Source organism: Stenella coeruleoalba (genome assembly GCF_951394435.1).
Source record: "Stenella coeruleoalba genome assembly, chromosome: 4".
Classification (NCBI taxonomy): domain Eukaryota; kingdom Metazoa; phylum Chordata; class Mammalia; order Artiodactyla; family Delphinidae; genus Stenella; species Stenella coeruleoalba.
Genome location: NC_137149.1, coordinates 61,792,696 through 61,814,258, shown reverse-complemented (window position 1 = coordinate 61,814,258; position 21,563 = coordinate 61,792,696). Strand labels below are relative to the sequence as shown.

The following is a 21,563-nucleotide window of genomic DNA, read 5'->3' as shown; positions in this document are numbered from 1 at the left end:
AGAGAGCAGGTTTGGCAAGATCTTCCTGCTGGCTGCAGCTGCAGGTTTCACTCACACTTCCCTACACACCTAGGGACTCAACACTTGCCTGCCAGAGAGAAGGAAAAGGGCTGGGTCGGCATAGGAGTTCCTGCTTTGAGACCAAGTTGTTATATTTAATTGCAAGGGCTTATGGGGGAATTTTTTTAAAAGCTATCTTTAGCATAGCTGCAAAAGGTAACAAATGGCACCCATCAAGACAAGGACTGTTCATCTAATATTGGGAAGTAAGGTTTCCATCACCTTCCTCTTTTGATTTCAAATAAAGTTTAAGTCTTCAGACAGCAGGTAAATGAACTGCTTGACCATAAGTTTTAGTCTACTGCCTCATATCGTTACTCAGCCCCAATTCCACAGTGCTTTTTTTTTTTTTGCGGTTCGCGGGCCTCTCACTGTTGTGGCCTCTCCTGTTGCAGAGCACAGGCTGCAGACGCACAGGCTCAGCGGCCATGGCTCACGGGCCCAGCCGCTCCGCGGCATGTGGGATATTTCCAGACCAGGGCACAAACCCGTGTCCCTGCATCGGCAGGCAGACTCTCAACCACTGTGCTACCAGGGAAGCCCCCACAGTGCTTTTGAGCACTGCATTAACTATTTCATATTATGCACCTGGCAACTAAACAACGTTGCTCACCATCTGGCTCTACAAGAATTAATTACTAGCCACTGCAGCCATGTTGCAGTATGACCTTCAACATTACCCTGAAAGGAGTTCAGGGCCGAGATCAGGAAGGAGGCACTCCGTGCTCTGGGAAACTGGGCAGAACAGGCCTTCAGATAGTTAGATATTTTCAGGAGAAAATATTTATGAACCTGGATTCTTGCATCTTCCCATACTTAGAAAAGCACTAAAACCATTAACTAACATACCAGTTCCTTGTGACTAGTAGCAACCTTCTACCGAGATGTGTGCTCTGTTGCACGTTCCCCTTTTGCCAAAATCACATGTGTACTGACCTCCCCCTTAACTCTCAGAACAGTTTCTCAGAGCTCTCTGCAAGGCTGTCTCCCAGGCTATAGTACTCAGTAAGACACCAAAAAACTTGACTCATAGATTCTACACTGTGTGTGTGTGTTTTTTTTTCTTTTTAGTTGACACACCCTACTAATGCAATGTCCAAAAGTGATCAAATAAAAGGAAAAGTTACTAATTTGACTAGTGAAAAATTATTTTCTTAATCATTATCTGGATTTTTTTTTTTAACAGGTACAAATGAATTTCCATTCACTCCGGAAGCTCCTCTAATTAAGTCTCTCCATCACTTGCATCAGGACACCTGTTACTGGGCAGTCAGGCTCTCATCCCTGTTAGAATGGCCCCACCCTGACCACTCCCATCTAGAACTTCACAGTCCAGCATGGGAGCATTTGACTATTGAGCACCCCAAATGTGGCCAGTCTGAACTGGGATGTGTTGTGAGTGTAAAATATACACTGGACTTTGAAGACTTCGTACAAAAAAAATAATATAAAATAACTAATAATTTTTATGTTGACTATGTGTTGAAATGATATTTTGGATATAAAATGGCTTAAATATGTTCTTAAATTTTTTTTTCTGCTTCCTTTTACTTTTCAAAACGTAGTTAGAAAATCTAATTGCATTTGTGGCTTGCATCTGTGATTCCCATTATACTTCTTTCGCACAGCAGTGGTCTAGACTCTCAGCTTCTGGGTCTTATTCATTTAATAAATTCACTTTAATCAACATTTATTATGTATATAATATGAACCAGGTACTCTAAAAAGGACTGGTGATAAAAAGATATAAATAATATGACTTCTGACTTTGATGAGCTTCCAGTTAGGGGGAAAGGCATTTTAAAAGTAATTAAAACAATATGACAGATGCTATTAAAGACTAGAAATAAAGCACTATGGAATCCTGAAGAAGGAAATTCACTGTTTCTTAAAGGATGAGTAGAAAATTTTCTAGTCATTGGCATGGGGGACAATTTAAGGGCAACCCGAACAGAGGGCACAGTGGGTCTGAAGACTCAGGGGAAAAAAAAGAACTTGTTTGGGGAACTGAATGCAGATTAGAAAAGATAAAACAGGCTACCTGTGTGGGAGGGGACAGACAAGACCTCAGTGGATAGGGGTGGAAAAGAGAAACTCGTATGCCAGGCTAAGACATGCAGAATGTATCTTGTGGATGAAAGAGTCAGATATGTATTTCAGAGATACCACTGCAGAAATATGGTGGAGGGTGGACAAGGTGGTCCAGGTGGCTGGAAGGGTTGAGGCTGGGGAGGAGAAGGACAAGATGAAGGTAAACAGGCCCGCAGCATATCTACTGCAATAGTCAAGATGACAGTAATAGAGACTTGAACAGCGGGGATACACTGGAGAAATATTTAGGAGGTAGAATCCACAGGTCTTTGGGATTTATTGGATGTTAAAGGTGAAGAAAAAGGAACAGGGTTATTTACTTTGGTGACTAAGTGATGTGAGAGGAATACTAGATGCCCACTAAAAATGTTTGCTATCAGAAGGTATTCTTAAGGAATGAAACTAAGTTGAGTGGCTGGACTGAAATGAAACTGTTTTCAAAATGGAGCAGTGGCTAAGCGCCCAAATCAATCAAGTGCCCCCGTTAGAGGTCCCTGCCCCAATCAGGTCTACTCCTGCTCAAGGTACCTGTGGGGGCAGGGTGGGGCAGATTATAAGGGTTCAGGGAGTAGAGGGGGAATAGTTGGGAGTCAGAAAAGACTTCTTAGAAAGCAAGAACTTGGGCTGGAGTTTGAAGGGTAGGTGGTAGAGGAGAAAGGGTATTTCTGATAAGAGAGGAGAAGTGCAATAGGTACAGCGAATGAGATTTTCAAGTCAAGAATGAGTGATCAGCAAGACATGCTCCAAGGATAGGCTGAGGATGGCCAAACTGGCATGGAGTGTTTATGTTGGGAAAAATGGCAGATGAAGCTGGGGAGACAGCTGGGATCACATTAAAGAGGGACCCCATAGGCAGCAGGGAGCCATTATAAGGTTTTAAGCAAAGGAAATGACAACCTGACATTTAAGTAAGGTTACTCTGGTGATGTATAGAAGAACTCAAGTAGGATGATGGTGTAGGCAGCTCTGCTTGCTACTTTTACTAAACCCAGTAAATATCAAGCACTCTTCCAGGCCCCGGAGACTTAAAAATAAGCGAGGAGGGGCTTCCCTGGTGGCACAGTGGCTAAGAATCCACTTGCCAATGCAGGGCACATGGGTTCGAGCCCTGGACTGGGAGGATCCCGCGTGCCGTGGAGCAACTGGGCCCGTGTGCCACAACTGCTGAGCCTGCACTCTAGAGCCTGTGCTCCACAACAAGGGAAGCCACCGCGATGAGAAGCCCACGCACCGCAACGAATAGTGGCCCCTGTTCGCTGCAACTAGAGAAAGCCCGCGCGCAGCACCAAAGACCCAATGCAGCCAAAAATAAAATAAATTTAAAAAAAAAATAAGTGAGGACTAGTCTCTTCCTCCAGGACTTGCAACCTACTGTGGGTAAGCACAGAACAAGATCAGTTAAGATCCTCTTCGTTCATCATTTGTTTTTAATAGCTTTAAAAAAATTTATTTATTTTTGGCTGCCTTGGGTTTTCGTTGCTCTGCATGGGCTTTCTCTAGTTGCGGTGAGTGGGGGCTACTCTTTGTTGCGGTGTGCAGGCTTCTCATTGCGGTAGCTTCTCTTGCTGGGGAGCATGGGCTTTAGGTGTGCGGGCTTCAGTAGTTGTGGCACACAGGCTCAGTAGTTGTGGCACGCAGGCTCAGTAGTTGTGGCACATGGGCTTAGTTGCTCTGCGGCATGTGGGATCTTCCCAGACCAGGGCTCGAACCTGTGTTCCCTGCATTGGCAGGTGGATTCTTAACTACTGCACCACCAGGGAAGTCCCTTCATCTAATTTTTTGAACCAATTAAGGTTAGATCAGGGTCTCAGCAATAAGAATGGAGAGGAAACATCTGAAAGCAGGGCTTGCAGATAATTACAAGCCCTTTATTTATTGGGTCCTGCACCACCTGCTTTTACCCCAATCTGTCTTTATTTTTCCCAATTTATTCCCCTGTTCTTCCTTTTGATCCTCTTCTCCATAGTCAAGGGCCCTCACTGAACACTGGCAAATCAAATAACATCTTATTTAAACCCCTTGTCTTTCTCTGAGCCATGTGTGTTTTCTGCTCTGAGTAGGCTTGACATTCTTTCCATTTAATGTTCCCATCTCCAAGCAGTCAACTATGTATATTACACATGGAATTAGTTGAAGTTCACATAAATCAGACAGGCTGGTGCATTTTCATTAAAACTCTTAGTTTAAATGAAAAAATAAAGGAAATACTAGAAAACAGTCTGCCAAACAAGCACAGAGAAAGAAGTACATGGCCTTGCTTGAAGTGTAACTCTGCAGTCTATCAACTTAGTTCAACAGAGATTTAAATAAACAGTCAAGTACCTGGCACATAGTAGGCCAATCACTGGGATAAGTTGAATAAGACAGTTCCAGTCCTGAGAATTTTTAGACGTTATAGACAGGTGATGAAAAACGTACCTAGTCAGATATCTCCTTATCTTTGCTGCTCATTCTAGTCCGCACCACGATCATTTCTTACTTGCGCTGCCTTACTGCTTCTGCCATCTCTCCCCACCGCCACTCCAGTCCCCTCACAAAGCTTGCGCGAACCTCTTAAACATAAATCCCGTCACTCTTTCGCTTCTTACTCAGGAACATTCTGAGTCCTTACTCTCAGTCCATAAGGTATGATCTTCCTTTGATGTCATCTCCTACCATCATTTATCTTACTCATTACTCCATTCTACTCCATCCCCACTTGGCTTCTTTACTGTGCCTAGAATATTCTAAACACTTTCCCACCCCAGACCCTTTTCCTGGTTGCCTCTGTCTGGAATTCTCCTCCCAAAACATCTGCATGATTTGCTCCATCACCTCTGCAGATCTCTGCTCAAAGGCTGTCTTATTACTCAGTCCTTCTCTGACTACCTGGCATTCCCTACCTCCCTTTATCGTGTTTTACTTTTCTTAAAACATTTACTCAGTAAAATGCATCTATTCCCACTGGAATTTACCATTTATTGTCTGCCTCTCTCAACAATTTTGGAGGCTCCAGGAGAAGAGGGTGTGATGGTTTTTTTCCCCTGTATTTCCAGCACGTGGAATGTCAACTGGCATGTTGTCAATGGTCAATAAACACTTCTTAAATGAACTGGATCAATGATTGGGGGTTATGCACAGGACTTTAGGGGAGCAGGGTATGTGGTATAACCTGGGAGGAATGAGGGGATCAGAGAACAATTCTTTAAGTAATGTTTGGGCTGAGACTTCATTCATTCAACATTCTTATGGAGTTTTACTACGTGCCAGGCACTATTCTAGGATGTAGCTGTCATAAAGGCAGACAAGCCCCTGTTCCCGTGGAACTTACAATCTTGGAAGAAAGACAAGAAACAATCCAATGCATGAGTAAACAAGAAAAATATCCAACACTGACACATGCTATGCAAATAACTAAAATAGGATGATGTAAAAGACAGCACACCTAGGGGGTTACTTTAGATTGGGTCATGAGGGAAGCAACTCTAGGAAGTGACATTTCAGAGGAGACTTGAAGGACAGTGAGTAAGCACCCATGAAAAGATGAGGGGGTGAGCATTCCTCTAGAGAGACAGCCAGGGAAAATTCCTGAAATGGAATGGGCTTGAAGTGTTCAAGGGACCAATTGGAGGACACACAGCTGCAGAGAAGTGGGCAAGGAGAAGAGGGGCATGACTTAAGATCAGACAGGAAGAGTCCTAGGAATGAGCAGGACTTAGGAGGTGAAGCAGGGGAAGAAGCAGATGGAAAAGCATTGTAGGTGGTAAGAACAGCAAAGGCAAGAAAGCAGGAAATAGACTGGTATGTTTGAGTAACTCTAGGAAATGCGTTTCTCCTGAGTCCAATGTACAAAGATGGAATCCAGAACACTGTACGGCTAAATTCGTTTTTTTGTGAAGCTTCTGGCACATTTTGCTGCAGCTGAGAAAAGAGGACCGTCTTTCCAGTAAACACAGCCTCAGGGAGCTCTATAACCAACCTACTTTGGAAGGTGGGAAGCAAATGCAAGCTTGCATATTGTATTCTAAACACAACCTCAGATGTGTAAGCTGTCACCTCCCCCATTTTAGACACTAAAGGACCAGCAGGTGGGTTAAGTCACTCACAGTCAAGAGCTGGGGCTCAATTCCATGTCATGCTTTACCCAGTGCTCTTAACTCTGCTGTCCAGTATCTCACTGACTGATTCAATACACCTGCCTGGAATGATCCTTGCCATCAATTTCTTCTATGCAGCTTGCCTTCTACAGTTTTCCTTTGGCTTTATCTGTTTTCTCCTGTACCTACTTAAAATTTAGAAAATATAGTTTTCCTTTTTTCCCCTCAGCTAATCCTAATCAATTCCATATTTTATGGAGGCTGTTCTGTAGCTCAGCCTTCTTCTACTGAGAAAAGTGATGCAAACCCAAATAAACTCAAAGATGGGATTAATAGGCTTGGATACATTTCTTTACGGTAACTGAGTCCCCAAGGAATGTCTAAGTCTTTGGGAATCTTGACATATCAGAATTTTTAACAGTTGAGACTTTGTTATCAGTAGAACGAGATTCCTCAGAGAAGGTGGTGCTGACTTCACAACAAGGAATTTAGGTTGATGATTTTTCAAGTAAACAGTGACTTATGAGTAACTATTCAATATGTGTGTCACAATGGCTTGCTGCTAACAGACACTATGCATTGAGATCAAAGCCATTTTGAAACTCTTATTTTATACATCCTATTAGAAGGCACTAGGAAGTATACCAAGACTAAATATTTACAGTCAACCCTTGAATAACACAGGTTTGAACCGTGTGGATCCACTCGTGTGGATTTTTTCAGTAGTAAATACTACAGTATGAAATGATCCATGGTTGGTTGAATCCTCGGATATGGAGGGACCGTGGATACAGAGGGCTGACTGTAAAGTTATACGTGTATTTTCAACTACTCAGAGGGTCAGCACCCCTAACCCCTGCATTGCTTGAGGGTCAACTGTATTCAGAAGGAAACAAATGAGGGGTGAAATTTTCTTCCATTAACAATGACACATTTTCGGCGGGGGCGCGGCGGGGTGGTGGTGTGATGAATTGGGAGATTGGGATTGACATATATACACTAATATGTATAAAATGGATAACTAATAAGAACTTGCTGTACAAGAAATAAAATAAAAAACCCCAAAAAACTCTCCCAACCCAAAGACTAAAAAAAAAAAAAAAAAAAAGACACATTTTGCACTCTTACACCACAAACCTCTAGTCCATAGTCCTTACTTAACAATGTAAACATGTAGTTAGGACAGCACTGTAGAGTTAAGATGTCCATTGCAAATGAAGGTGATGAATTCTGACTAAATAACGCTATCTATAGTTGCAGGAGCCATTCACTTAAAAATTTTTTTTGGATGTCTAAGATATGCCCAATGTCCTCTAGTACTTTTCTATTAGGTGGCCTCATCAATAGTGTCTACAAATGCCAGGATGTTTATGAATTTTAGCAATGACATGCACAGTTACTGTTTCTTGAAAGGCTGATGGTTTGTTTTTGTTTTGTTTTGTTTTTTTGGTAAATGGTAAATTCCCAAAATGCTTGGGAAAAAGGACATTCTTCAATGCAAATAAAAACTAAAAGGTAGGACAGAAGGCAAGGATTGACCAAGCTGCTAAAAAGAAATAGTCGGGAGAGAGTTGGTCCCAATATTTTGATGCAAAACATTTCTAGAGATGCCAGCTTAAAGGCAGGTGCTCAGCAACCCTGCCCGTTTTGACATTAGTGGAGGTTAGCAGAAAAGCAAATAAACATAATTCCAAGAAAAAGATGAGCCAATACCGGGTAGGGTCCAAGAAGCAGAGCATAAAAGTGCAAAACATCAAAAATGACTAAATATTTTACTTCCATTTTCCAGTGTTTCTTTTCACCCACGCTTAAAGAAATGAAATATTTCGGGGCTTAAAACATATTTTATAACACCCAAACTGTGACAAGAAACAAACGTTAGTTATTTAGCTGACATAATTAAAAATGAAACTAATATCAGCGTTACCTGAAATTCTAATCCATAGTTTTCTCTGCAGAATTCTCTTAATTTAGGATACACGTTTTCTCTCAGTGCCTGTCTTTCTGCTCCCGTGTCTGTGGTAGAAAAGCAAACAAACAGAAAGTGAGTTATGGCCACATAGTACACATTTCTGGAAAAAAAAATCTTACAAATCAACATTAACATTAATATAATCAAGCTAGGGTGCTGCATCGTGAAATGATGGGATATTAGTCTGCTGGAGAAGACTTGCTCTTAACAGAGCAGGGGAGCCGAGACGTTTACCATGCACACAGGGCGAATGGGAGCCCTGGGTAAGTTCTGTGGGTGCTGGCAGAGCTGAGAATTCACAGCTCATTCTTTATACCCATGTAGACCCTCACATGGCGCTCTTAAATAGCTACAACCACATTGTCTTTCAAAGAGGCAGAAGGAAAAATTGTAAGGCTATCAGGTGTAGCTCCATTGGGTGTAAATATTTCAAAACACACACACACACTGATTACTGATTTCCAAAAACATCCAGACTCTATCATTCCCTACAGTATTTAGAAACAATGTTACTTTTACAAGATTCAGTACAGCATCTGTGCAATCAGCACAATAGTCAGGAGCAACTAATTGTAGGAGTCATCGTCTAAAACTAGCGGATTCCACCGGCCAATGGTTCAACATTAGCGTCTCCCACCCTGGGCTTAGGGACCTGTTATATCAGAGAGGGGATCGTTTTACATGGGCCACAGTGTGTAAAAGCTTCGAAATAAAATATTTAAAAATTATCCGTGTCATTAAAAAATACGAGAAGAAACAGAGCACCCGAAACCAGGAGAACCATAACATATGTATGTATTTAATGTTGAATGTTCTGCACAGAAAGGGATTCTACAGCCACTTGTGCTGGACGGTGCTCTACATCAGTGATGACGCTGTAAGATGCTTACAGCAAAGAGAATGGTCCTCGCCCAGCTAACTTCACAGAATGATAAGAATCAGAGCTTAAAAAATTAGGTTAATGTGTTATCTCATGAAAAGGACCATTTGCTAAATGTACCTCAATCCCAGCCATAACCATGAAACATCTGCATACCACATTTATAACTCAGGAACCAATTTAAAAGACTGTCCTTGTTATTCTCAAGCACATCTGTCCGTGCAAACTCAACCATATGCCGTGTTGACCTACTCTACTTTCCTACTGTTCTCAAGCCTGTTTTGAGAGGCAAACAACCAATCCCAAGAGTCTGAGATGCAGCGGCAGCTTGACAGAGTGATAGGCACCAGTGTCTACATGGGAACCAAAGATTCAATACAAGGTCTTCGAGATTACCCTGTGATCCAAACAAGTAGGGTCTTTTTCCCCCATAGATCCAACATGGACCTAAGTCCAAAGGGAAAGCAGGAGGACCGTGTTGAGGAGGGTACACCTGAGCAGTGCCCATATGCCATACGGCACTGGTGGAAGCAGCGGATTAAGCTTCCACATGATTTATATAATCTTGGGATCAGGTGCCCATCCTCCCTCACCCCACTGTAAGGGCTGAAAACACTATCTTCCAAGTAAAGCTGATGATATTCAATCTCTCTAAAAGGCTACCGACTTTTAAGACCCAAATAATAAAAAGTCACTTTAAAAATGAAGAGATACTACCAGATGTGGAATTTGGGAATATATTAAACAACAATTATTGGTAAGATATTCTAAAAAAATAGTATTCAAATAATACATGAAAAAAATTATGAAATGAGCAGAAATTTGCTTCTAAAAAATATTATAACTCTTATTACTGAATGTGTCACAGTAAGGAGGCTAAGACAGAAATGCAATATCTAATTACTAACGTTTACTGAGTGCTTACTGTAGACTAGTAGTGTGCTAAGTTTTTCTATGTGTATTTTCTTAGTCACTTCTGTCAAAAACCCTATGAAAATCAGTCCATTTTTAAAATAAGAGGAAACAAATATAAAGGGGTTAAGAGACATGCCCGAGGTCATGTGACCACTAAGTTGGAGAACCTGGATTTGAATTTAGAGAGCAGAATGTCATAGTCTGCTCTAACCATGGAAAATATGCAACTGTGCGAAGAATCAATTTTTGAAAATGACAAATGCAAGAGCTTCCCAGAATGGTTAAGGGATGCTGAAGTCCTAATATTTATGAAACAAACAAAAATCTCAGTTATCTGTGACAAATTTTTCCCTTTCTATAATACACCCTTCAACAGCCAACCCATCAATAAGTTCTCTTGCTCCATCCATCTCTAAATAAATCCTGAATGAATCTACTTCTCTGCACCTCTGGTACAAGCCAAACTCATCTCTCACCTGGACCCTATCTCGCTGTTTCCATACTTGGCTCCGTCAATCCATTCTCCACAGAGCAGCCAGATTTATGTAAAAACATAAATCCGATCACATCACTCTCTTGTTTAAAATCCTCCAGCAGCTCTTCATAGAACTTGGAATGAAATCCCCACTCCTTACCTTGAATGTTCTCTCCTTCTCTAAGCTCATTTCTTACCACTTGCCCTGTTCATGTCACTCAAGCAGCGCTGGCGTTCATTTGATTCCTGGGTTATATTCTCACTGGTGACCTCTGCTCTAGCCATGACTTCCTCCTGGAATGCTTAGTCCCATGATCATTTCATGTCATCTCCTGTCATTCAAGTGTCAGCTTTAATGCCACCTCCTCAGAGAGGCCTTCTCTGAGCCCTCCAGCTACAGACCCCTCTCTATCACACCACCTTCTTCAAATTCTTTGCACATTACTCATCACTATTGGTGATAATTTTCTGTTTACTATGTGTCTCCCCCACTGCTGGGTTAGCTCAATGGGGCTCAGAACCTTCTTCTGTCTCTTTCGCTGCTGCATCCCCAGTGACTAGAGTCATGCTCAATTAAGGAAGGAGTATATGAAAAAACCCACACAGGCACGAGGGATAAAAATGAGCTGACAGGCAATGCATCTCTGCAATTACCTCCAGAAACAGAAAGGCTTCCTACATTACAATATGCCATTGGTTGGACAGGGAATCAAGACTGTGAAATTCTGGGAAATACATGATTGGGTTTAGAAAGTGGACTTCATGAAGTAAGTGAATGAACTGAAATACTGATGTCTTTCATGGTTTCTGTGTTTCTGGCAAAATACTAATATTTTATCAAATTATGTTAAATGTTTCTAAAAATGTGAGGGAAGTGTATGACAGGCATTCTTTATTATTACTTATATTACAAAAGCGACTCAGATTTTCCTATATTTGTATTAATATAGGATGATTGGCTCTGGAAATGGAAAAGTAATTAAAATAAAATGGATTAATTATGCTGGGTGACAGATAAGCTGGCTTAATTATACAAAAAACCTGATTCATTCTGACAGCACATCCTGATGGTTGGCAATTAAAAAACACTAGAATGTCATGGATAGGAAAAATTAAGTCACAGAATGTCACACATAAAAAGGGACCTCTTACAAAAGTGTAGAAGACGAGGTATGTCATCATTTATTCTTCATAGTCACTGCATCCATTTGTATCTGTCCAGCTCCTGAATGCTTTGAAAAGATGCATTAACACTCCGGTAGCACTCAAGAGGTTTTTAAAGAGTTGCTTTCTAAATAATTCCTCTATGATTTCAGAATTAATCACGGTCTCTGTGTAGTATCTGAGTTACCTGCAGGAAGAACATTAGCTGGCACAGAATTATCAGTCAATATCTTTATCCTACTTCAAGCAGGATTTAGATTAATTCCAAGCTTTTATTGAAAATAAGAGTGCCAAAATGACCATGTTGGACTGGAACTTCTTACTGCCCCACCTCACCCAACCTTCAGAGCACGGATGTTAGATTAAGTCATTTCCCTCCTGGCAGCTCACAAAACTTATTTAGGATCCACCTACAGCTGTCATTCCAGCCTGGGTTCCCGAGTCTCTGTAGGTTTGCTCTTGCCTGGATTTTCCCTCTTTACCTGGCCCCTTAGCCAATGATTCATCTGGACATCTTATCTGACTTTTGTTGTTGTTGGGGTTGATTTCCTGTCTGGCAGCTTCCCAGAGGCTACCTCCTCTCCATGCCCTCCAAGTCCTCTGTGCCCAACCATCACCCTCACCATTCATTATTTCCATATCACCACATCCTGTCAATTTTATCATAATCTTCTTTTGAATTTGGCTATGCTTTTCTGTCTACTCTCTATTTTTGTACTCACCATCTCTCTGCCCTTAGAGTCCTATTTGACTGACCTGGTACCTGTCCCTTCTCATTGCAGTCTTAAGCTCCACAGAGCTGCCGGAGATAAATTCTAAGACAAAACAAAAGTGAAAACTAATTTGATCATTAAAGGCCTTGGCTGGCATCTGGTGGCCCAGAGGACGAAGGCCAGAATATTCAGCAGGTGTAAATGTATCTTCGACCTAAGTTCTATCTTCTACTGCTCTTTATCATGCACCCTCCAGGGTATTTTTCAGACATTACTTGAACCCGAGCCTTGTCTTTACACATACTGCTTTCCACACCCAGAATCCCCCTATCTACTGCATCCCCTTTGCTTGGCAGACTCAGACCCTCCTGAGTCCCAATCAAAGGCAGCACAGTTTGTGAATGCTTACGAGACAGAGACAGGCATGCCCTGGTCACCCCATAGCACTTTGTTCACCCCTATATAACATCATGTATTTTACTTTATTATAAATATAATATTTTTAATTTATTTATTTTTAGTCTCTCTCCCCCATTAGACTTGTGAATTCATGGGCGGCAGGGACTTCCTCATACATAATTATTATAATTAGGAATGAAATGCCATGTAGCATACTGATGCTACAGAAGTTAAAAAATATATATAAGGATATATTTTAACTTTGAACAATAGTTCAAAGTTCAAAGTGAACAATAACTTTATTTCTAATAAATCAGAAAATGTGGGTGAAATGTACAAATTCTAGAAACAGAAATTATTGAAAGTGACTCAAGGAAAAGAAAATCTGAAGAGATCTACAACAAGTTAAAAAATTTAAATTAGTTATTAAAAATCTCCCCAAAGAAAATCACCACCCAAGAGTATTTAACTGATATATCAATAGTTAAAGAAATAATCCCTTCCACTTTCAGAAAAGAGTAGAAGGAACACTTCAACTCATTCTTTAAGTCTATATTATCCTAAACCCCAAATGAGACAATAACGTCAAAAGAAAAAAACACAAAACAAAAACTGCAGACCAATATATATCCCTCATGAACACTGAGGCAAAAACTCTTAGCAAGATACTAGCAAACTGCCCCCAGCAATATATACACTGTCACCAAAGGGGATATAGTACAAGAATGATAGGTTAGTTTAACGTGGAATATGCCACATTAATACAGGGCATGACCATATGATCACTCCACAGATGCAGAAAAACTTTTGCCAAAATCTAATACCCATTCAGCCACAGGGAACAGAAAGTAATTTCTTTGCCCTGATAAAGGGCACTTACACAAAAGCCTACAATTAGCACCATGTTTCATGGCTTAAGACTGAATATTTTCCACCTATGGTCAGGAACACATTATCACTTACAGTCAACATTTTACTGGAGGCTGTAGTCAGTGCAGTGAAGAAAAAATTAAAAATAAAGGCATCTAGACTGAAAAGGAAAAAAATATTCTCAGTTGACAAGGTCTTGTATGTAGGAAACCCTGAGGAATCCAGAGGAAAAATACAATGGCTATAAACGATTTCAACAAGGTGGCTGGATAGACTATACAAATCAACAGTATTTCTCTATACTCACAACAAACAATCCAAAAATGAAATAGAAAAACTGCAGATCCAACACAGTCCCTATCAAAACCCCAGCATATTTTGCAATTATTTTTTCCGTACCATTATTGAAATGAAGTTTTAAAGCACACTTTGGTCAATCTTGCTCATTATCTGATCTGTTAAGTACACCAACTGGTATCAAACAGAAAAGACAGTAGAGGGACTAACTGTGGTTCTAGAACCAAACTCCCCGTGTCTGAATCCCAGCTCTTCACCTGCTAGCTGTGTCATTTCAGGCAAATTAAAAGATGTCTTTTTTTTTTTTCATTTGTCATGTGGAATCAAAATTACTAGTATCAAGCTTATGAGGTTGTTGTGAAGATTAGATGGAGTCTTTCAACACCACCTGGCATGTGGTAAATACTCAATAAATGTTGCAATTATTCTATCAAACAATTTGGGGAATCAAAGACTAAAGCACCTTTTATTATGAGAATTTTTAGCACTGAAAGATTTATAGTAAAGTAGCTACAACCATCATGATCTTGATCATGATCATTGTAGTTCTTAAAATGATTAAATTTTCAAGATAGTTTTCAAAGGTTTAGGGAAAACCATAGTTAAAATGTAATTTAAAAAATATCACCAGTTTAGGGTTTCCCTGGTGGTGCAGAGGTTAAGAATCCACCTGCCAATGCAGGGGACATGGGTTCGAGCCCTGGTCCGGGAATATCCCACATGCCGCGGAGCAACTAAGCCTGTGCGCCACAACTACGGAGCCTACGCTCTAGAGTCTGTGTGCCACAACTACTGAGCCCGTGCACCTAGAGCCTGTGCTCTGCAACAAGAGAAGCCACTGCAATGAGAAGCCCGTGCATCGCAATGAAGAGGAGTCCCCGCTCACAGCAACCAGAGAAAGCCCATGTGGAGCAATGAAGACCCAACTCAGCCAAAAATAAAGAAATAAAGGCTTAAGTTAAAAAAAATATATCACCAGTTTATCCAAATACTCTTAAAAGTTCCCAGTAGGAATTCACTAACTGTATTATTGCTACACCTCAATACACTTTAGGAAAAAGGAGTAAACTATAAAAGATAACAATGCTGGGCTTAGTTCTGGTAATATTGAGGAAAAGGACCCTCACAAATATGACACTAAAACAACCCAAATATGGCATAACAATATTTTAACATATATATTTAAAAATGTGTCACATAGTTTGAGTGAAACTAAGCAATGCACAGAGGCCCAAGGCACAGTGAAAGCAGTAATCTCAGAAAATAAGGGATCTCTGAGGCCAGCTTTTGGTTATTTTCCACTAAGCCCTGGTGACCTCTAGTGTTGATTTTTGTCTTCTAGGGGTGCAGGGTAGATTGGACACAAAGCACAGAGCCCCAAAGTGATGAGTCTAACAGGAAATCCTTGCAAAAGGCCATGACCCCAAAGAGCTAAGACCTTCAGTGTGAGGGTGAATCAGAAATCAATCTTCATCACCAAGAAAACCTGCTGTTATACCATTCGCACTAGGTGGAAAAAACCCAACCTCCTTGATATTCGTAATCACAAGCTTGGTTTCTCGTAGGTTAGCAGTGCAAATTCATTTTATTTAAAGTCTGACAAGGAATTCCCTGGTGGTCCAGGGGTTAGGACTCCATGCTTCCACTACAGGGAGCACGGGTTCGATCCCTGCTCGGGGAACTGTGAATAAGATACTGCATGCCATGCCGTGACCCCTAGTGCTTGAGAAGCATAATTTCTAACAAGGCCTAATGAATTTCAGCAAATTAAAAGTTTCAAAGACTATTAAGCCACATGCACTCACACACATGAATTCCTGGGGTTTATCCCAGGAATGCAAGGATTCTTCAATATACGCAAATCAATCAATGTGATAAACCATATTAACAAGCTGAAGAATAAAAACCATATGACCATCTCAATAGATGCAGAAAAAGCTTTTGACAAAATTCAACACCCATTTATGATAAAAACTCTCCAGAGAGTGGGCATAGAGAGAACCTACCGCAACACAATAAAGGCCATATATGACAAACCCACAGCAAACATCGTATTCAATGGTGAAAAACTGAAAGCATTTCCTCTAAGATCAGGAACAAGAGAAGGATGTCTACTCTTGCCACTATTATTCAACATAGTTTTGGAAGTTCCAGCTATGGCAATCAAAGAAAAAGAAATAAAAGGAATACAAATTGGAAAAGAAGTAGTAAAACTGTCACTGTTTGCAGATGACATGATACTATACATAGAGAATCCTAAAGATGCCACCAGAAAACTACCAGAACTAATCACTGAATTTGGTAAGGTTGCAGGATTCAAAATTAATGCACAGAAATCTCTGGCATTCCTATATACCAGCAATGAAAAATCAGAAAGAGAAATTAAGGAAACAATCCCATTTACCATCACAACAAAAAGAATAAAATACCTAGGAATAAGCCTGCCCAAGGAGGCAAAAAACTTGTACTCAGAAAACTATAAAACACTGATGAAGAAATCAAAGATGACATAAACAGAGGGAGAAATATACCATATTCTTAGATTGGAAGAATCAATATTGTGAAAATGACTATACTACCCAAAGCAATCTACAGATTCAATGCAGTCCCTATCAAACTACCAATGGCATTCTTCACAGAATTAAAACAAAAAATTTTACAATTCGTATGGAAACACAAAAGACCCCAAATAACCCAAGCAATCTTGAGAGAGAAAAACAGAGCTGGAGGAATCAGGCTCCCAGACTTCAGACTATACTACAAAGCTACAGTAATCAAGACAGTATGGTACTGGCACAGAAACAGGAATATAGATCAGTGGTACAGGATAGAATGCCCAGAGATAAACCCACGCACATATAGTCACCTAATTTACAACAAAGGAGGCAAGAACATACAATGGAGAAAAGACAGCCTCTTCAATAAGTGGTGCTGGGAAAACTGGACAGCTACTTGTAAAAGAGTGAAATCAGAACACTCCCTAACACCATACACAAAAATAAACTCCAAATGGATTAAAGACCAAAATGTAAGATCAGACACCATAAAACTCTTAGAGGAAAACATAGGAAAAACACTCTTTGACATAAACCACAGCAAGATCTTTTTTGACCCACCTTCTAGAGTAACAAAAATAAAAACAAACAAATGGGACTTAATTAAACTTAAAAGCTTTTGCACAGCAAAGGAAACCATAAATAAGACAAAAAGACAACCCTCAGAATGGGAGAAAATATTTGCAAATGAAACAGACAAAGGATTAATCTCCAAAATATACAAACAGCTCATGGAGCTCAGTATCAAAAAAACAATCCAATTTAAAAAAAATGGGCAGAAGACCTAAATAGACATTTTACCAAGGAAGACATACAGATGGCTAAGAGGTACATGAAAAGATGCTCAACATCACTAATTGTTAGAGAAATGCAAATCAAAACTACAATGAGGTATCACCTCATACCAGTCAGAATGGCCATTATCAAAAAATCTAGAAACAAATGCTGGAGAGGATGTGGAGAAAAGGGAACTCTCCTGTACTGTTGGTGGGAATGTAAATTGATACAACCACTATGGAAAACAGTATGGAGGTTCCTTAAAAAACTACAAATAGAACTACCATATGACCCAGCAATCCCACTACTGGGCATATACCCTGAGAAAACCATAATTCAAACAGAGACATGTACCACGTGTTCATTGCAGCACTATTTACAACAGCCAGGACATGGAAGCAACCTAAGTGTCCATCAACAGATGAATGGATAAAGAAGTTGTGGCACATAGATATAATGGAATATTGCTCAGCCATACAAAGAAACAAAATTGAGTTATTTGTAGTGAGGTGGATGGACCTAGAGTCTGTCATACAGAGTGAAGTAAGTCAGAAAGAGAAAAACATATACCGTATACTAACACATATATATGGAATCTAAAAAAAAAAAAAATGGTACTGATGAACTTATTGGCAGGGCAGGAATAAAGATGTAGACATAGAGAATGGACTTGAGGACACAGGGTGGGAGGGGGAAGCTGGGGCGAGGTGAGAGTAGCATCGACATATATACACTACCAAATGTGAAATAGTTAGCTAGTGGGAAGCAGCAGCATAGCACAGGGAGATCAGCTTGGTGCTTTGCAATGACCTAAAGGGGTGGGACAGGGAGGATGAGAGGGAGGCTTAAGAGGGAGGGGATATGGGGACATATGTATACATATGGCTGATTCACTTTGGTGTACAACAGAAACTAACACAGTATTGTGAAGCAATTATACTCCAATAAAGATTAAAAAAATATCTAGACTGTCAGCCTAGAATTAAATAAGCAACAAAGTAATCTTTCGGCAAAAGAGGGTATTTTTAGAAAAACAAAAAGTGAGTTTCCTGCCTTCTTTGTTTCGTATCAATTATTTTATTTTTTCCAGTTTCACTGAGACATAATTGACATATAGCAATATATAGGTTTAAGGTGTACAGAATAATAATTTGACTTATATACATCATGCTTATCACAAGTTTAATGAACACCCATCATCTCATATAGATACAAAATTAAATAGAAAAAAATTTGTGTGTGATGAGAACTCTTTGGATTTACTCTTTCATATATAAAAGTGTTAATTATATTTACCATGTTGTACATTACATCCCTAGTACTTATTTATCTTAGAAGTTTGTACATTTTGACTGTCTTTATCCATTGCTTGCCCCTCCCTCTGGTCTCTTTTTCTATGAGTGAGCTTGTTTGTTTCTGGACCTACAACTAACCCACGTTAGTTCCTGTTACACAATATAGTAAATTTTTTCTATACATTTCAGAATGATCACCACGATAAGTCTAGTTAAGATACATCACCATACAAAGATATTACATACATTCTGACTATATTCCTTGTGCTGTACGTTTCATACCTGTGACTCACTTATTTTGCAACTGGAAGTTAGAACCTCAATCTCCCTCACCTATTTCTTTCCTCTCTCTACACCCCTCCTCTCTAGCAAACACCTGTTTGGTCTCTGTATCTATACTCTGTTTTTTTATGTTTGTTCATTTGTTTTGTTTCCCAGATGCCATATTGTAAGTGAAATCACACAGTATTTGTCTTTCTCTATCTGACTTATTTTGATTAGTGTGTGTGTGTGTGTGTACATGCACGTGCACACACACACACACACACACACACACCCCATATCTTCTTTATCTATTCATCTACTGATGGGTGTTTGGGTTGCTTCCATATCTTGGTTATTGTAAATAATGCTGCAGTGGGCATGGGGTGCATATATCTTTTCTAATTAGTGCTTTCATTTTCTTTGGATAAAATAGCCAGGAGTGAAATTGGTGGATAAGGTTGTTGTATTTTTAATTTTTTGTGGAACCTCCATACGTTTTCCATAGTGGCTGCACCAGTTTACATTCCCACCAACACTACACAAAGGCTTCCCTTTTCTTCACATCCTCACCAACACTTGTTGTCTTTTTAATATAGCCATTCTGACAGGTGTGAGGTGATATCTCATTGTGGTTTTGATTTGCATTTTCCTGATGATTAGTGATGGTGAACATCTTTTCATGTGCCTGCTGGCCATCTGTATTTCTTCTTTGGAAAAATGTCTATTCAGATCCTCTTCCCATTTTTAATCAGGTTTGTTTTTTGATGTTGAGTTGTACAAGTTCTTTATATAGTTTGGATATTAACCCCCTATTGGATATATTGTCAGTAAATATCTTCTCCCATTCAGTAGGTGGCCTTTTCATTTTGTTGATAGTTCCCTTCACTGTGCAAAAGATTTTGTTTGATGTAGTCTCATTTGCTTATTTTGGCTTTTGTTTCACTTGCCCAAGGCAACATATTAAAAAAAATATTACTAAGACTGATGTCAAAGAGTTATTGCCTACGTTTTCTTCTATATGCTTTATGGTTTCAGGTTTTACATTTAAGTCTTTAATCCATTTTGAATTTATTTTTGTGCATGGTGTGAGACAGTAGTCCAGTTTGATTCTTTTGCATGTAGCTGTCCAGTTTTCCCAACACCATTTACTGAAAAGGATGTCTTTTCCCCCACTGTATATTCTTCCCTCCTTTGTTGTAGACTAATTGCCCATATAAATGTTGGTTCATTTCTGAGCTCTCTATTCTGTGGCTTATTTCTTTAGAAGGAAATTCTAAAGGATTTATTTCAGGTAGAAGAAAATTTGAGATGCAAGAAGTATTGGTGTGCAAATAAACTGGTAGATATACAGCTAAGCCTAAAAATAAATTACTTGCTACGTCAAACTAAAAGGCTTCTGTACACCAATGAAACCAACAAGAAAGCAAAAAGAGAGAGGATATTTGCAAATCATATATCGAATAAGGGGTTAATATCCAAACTATACAAAGAACTCATATAGCTCAACAACAAAAGAACAAACAATCCAATTAAAAAATGGGCAGGGGCTTCCCTGGTGGCGCAGTAGTTGAGAGTCCGCCTGCCGATGCAGGGGACACGGGTTCGTGCCCCGGTCCAGGAAGATCCCACATGCTGCAGAGCGGCTAGACCCGTGAGCCATGGCCGCTGAGCCTGCGCGTCTGGAGCCTGTGCTCCGCGACGGGAGAGCCCACAACAGTGAGAGGCCCGCGTACCGCAAAAAAAAAATAATAATAATAAAAAAAAATGGGCAGAGAATCTGAATAGACATTTTTCCAAAGAAGACATACAGATGGCCAATAGGTAGATGAAACGATGCTTAGCATCACTAATCATCAGGGAAATGCAAACCAAAACCATAGTGAGTTATCATCTCACACCTGTCAGAATGGCTTTTGTCAAAATGACAAGAAATTACAAGTGTTGGTGAGGATCTGTAGAAAAAAAGAACCCTCATGCACTGCTGGTGGGAATGTAAATTGGTGCAGTTGTGGAAAATAATATGAAGGTTCCTCAAAAAATTAAAAATAGAAATACCATATGACCCAGCAATTCCACTTTGGGTATGTAAACAAAGAAAATAAAAGAATGTTGTATCTATGAAACTAATAATGTTGTATGTCAATTATACTTTAAAAACTAGTAACATAAAATAATAACATTTAATATTGGGGCTTAAAAAGATAGAATTAAAAAGTCTTAGATAGGGACTTCCCTGGTGATGCAGTGGTTAAGACTCAGTGCTCCCAATGCAGGGGGCCCGGGTTTGATCCCTGGTCAGGGAACTAGATCCCACAGGCATGCCGCAACTAAGAGTTCACATGCCACATCAAAGGAGCTGGTGAGCCTCAACTAAGGAGCCCACATGCTGCAACTAAGACCCAGGGCAACCAAATAAATAAATATAAAAAAAATCTTAGATAAAAATAGCATGATGAGAATAAAACCCTAGATCCTGGGCTTCCCTGGTGGCGCAGTGGTTAAGACTCCGCTTGCCAATGCAGGGGACATGGGTTCGAGCCCGGGTTCGGGAAGATCCCACATGCCGCAGAGCAACTAAGCCCGTGTGCCACAACTACTGAGCCTGTGCTCTAGAGCCCGTGAGCCACAACTACTGAGCCCATGTGCCACAACTGCTGCCCTCAGCATTCACAATATATTAGGGCCAGCAGACAGCAGTCAGCTAAGAATGGGGTTCCCAGTAATGCATAGCAAGTTCTAGAATAGGGGGATAAGCAAAAC

The 21,563-nt window shown here is 40.1% G+C and overlaps 1 protein-coding gene across 1 annotated transcript in view; it reads right to left on the bottom strand.

Moving 5' to 3' along the window:
- Positions 1 to 21,563, bottom strand: part of NWD2 (NACHT and WD repeat domain containing 2) — a 203,043-nt gene that overhangs the window by 116,755 nt on the left and 64,725 nt on the right. Inside the window, exon 2 of the mRNA XM_079920327.1 lies at positions 8,155 to 8,243. Within this exon, the coding sequence (XP_079776453.1) occupies positions 8,155 to 8,243 (89 nt within the window). The remainder of the gene's footprint in view (positions 1 to 8,154; positions 8,244 to 21,563) is intronic.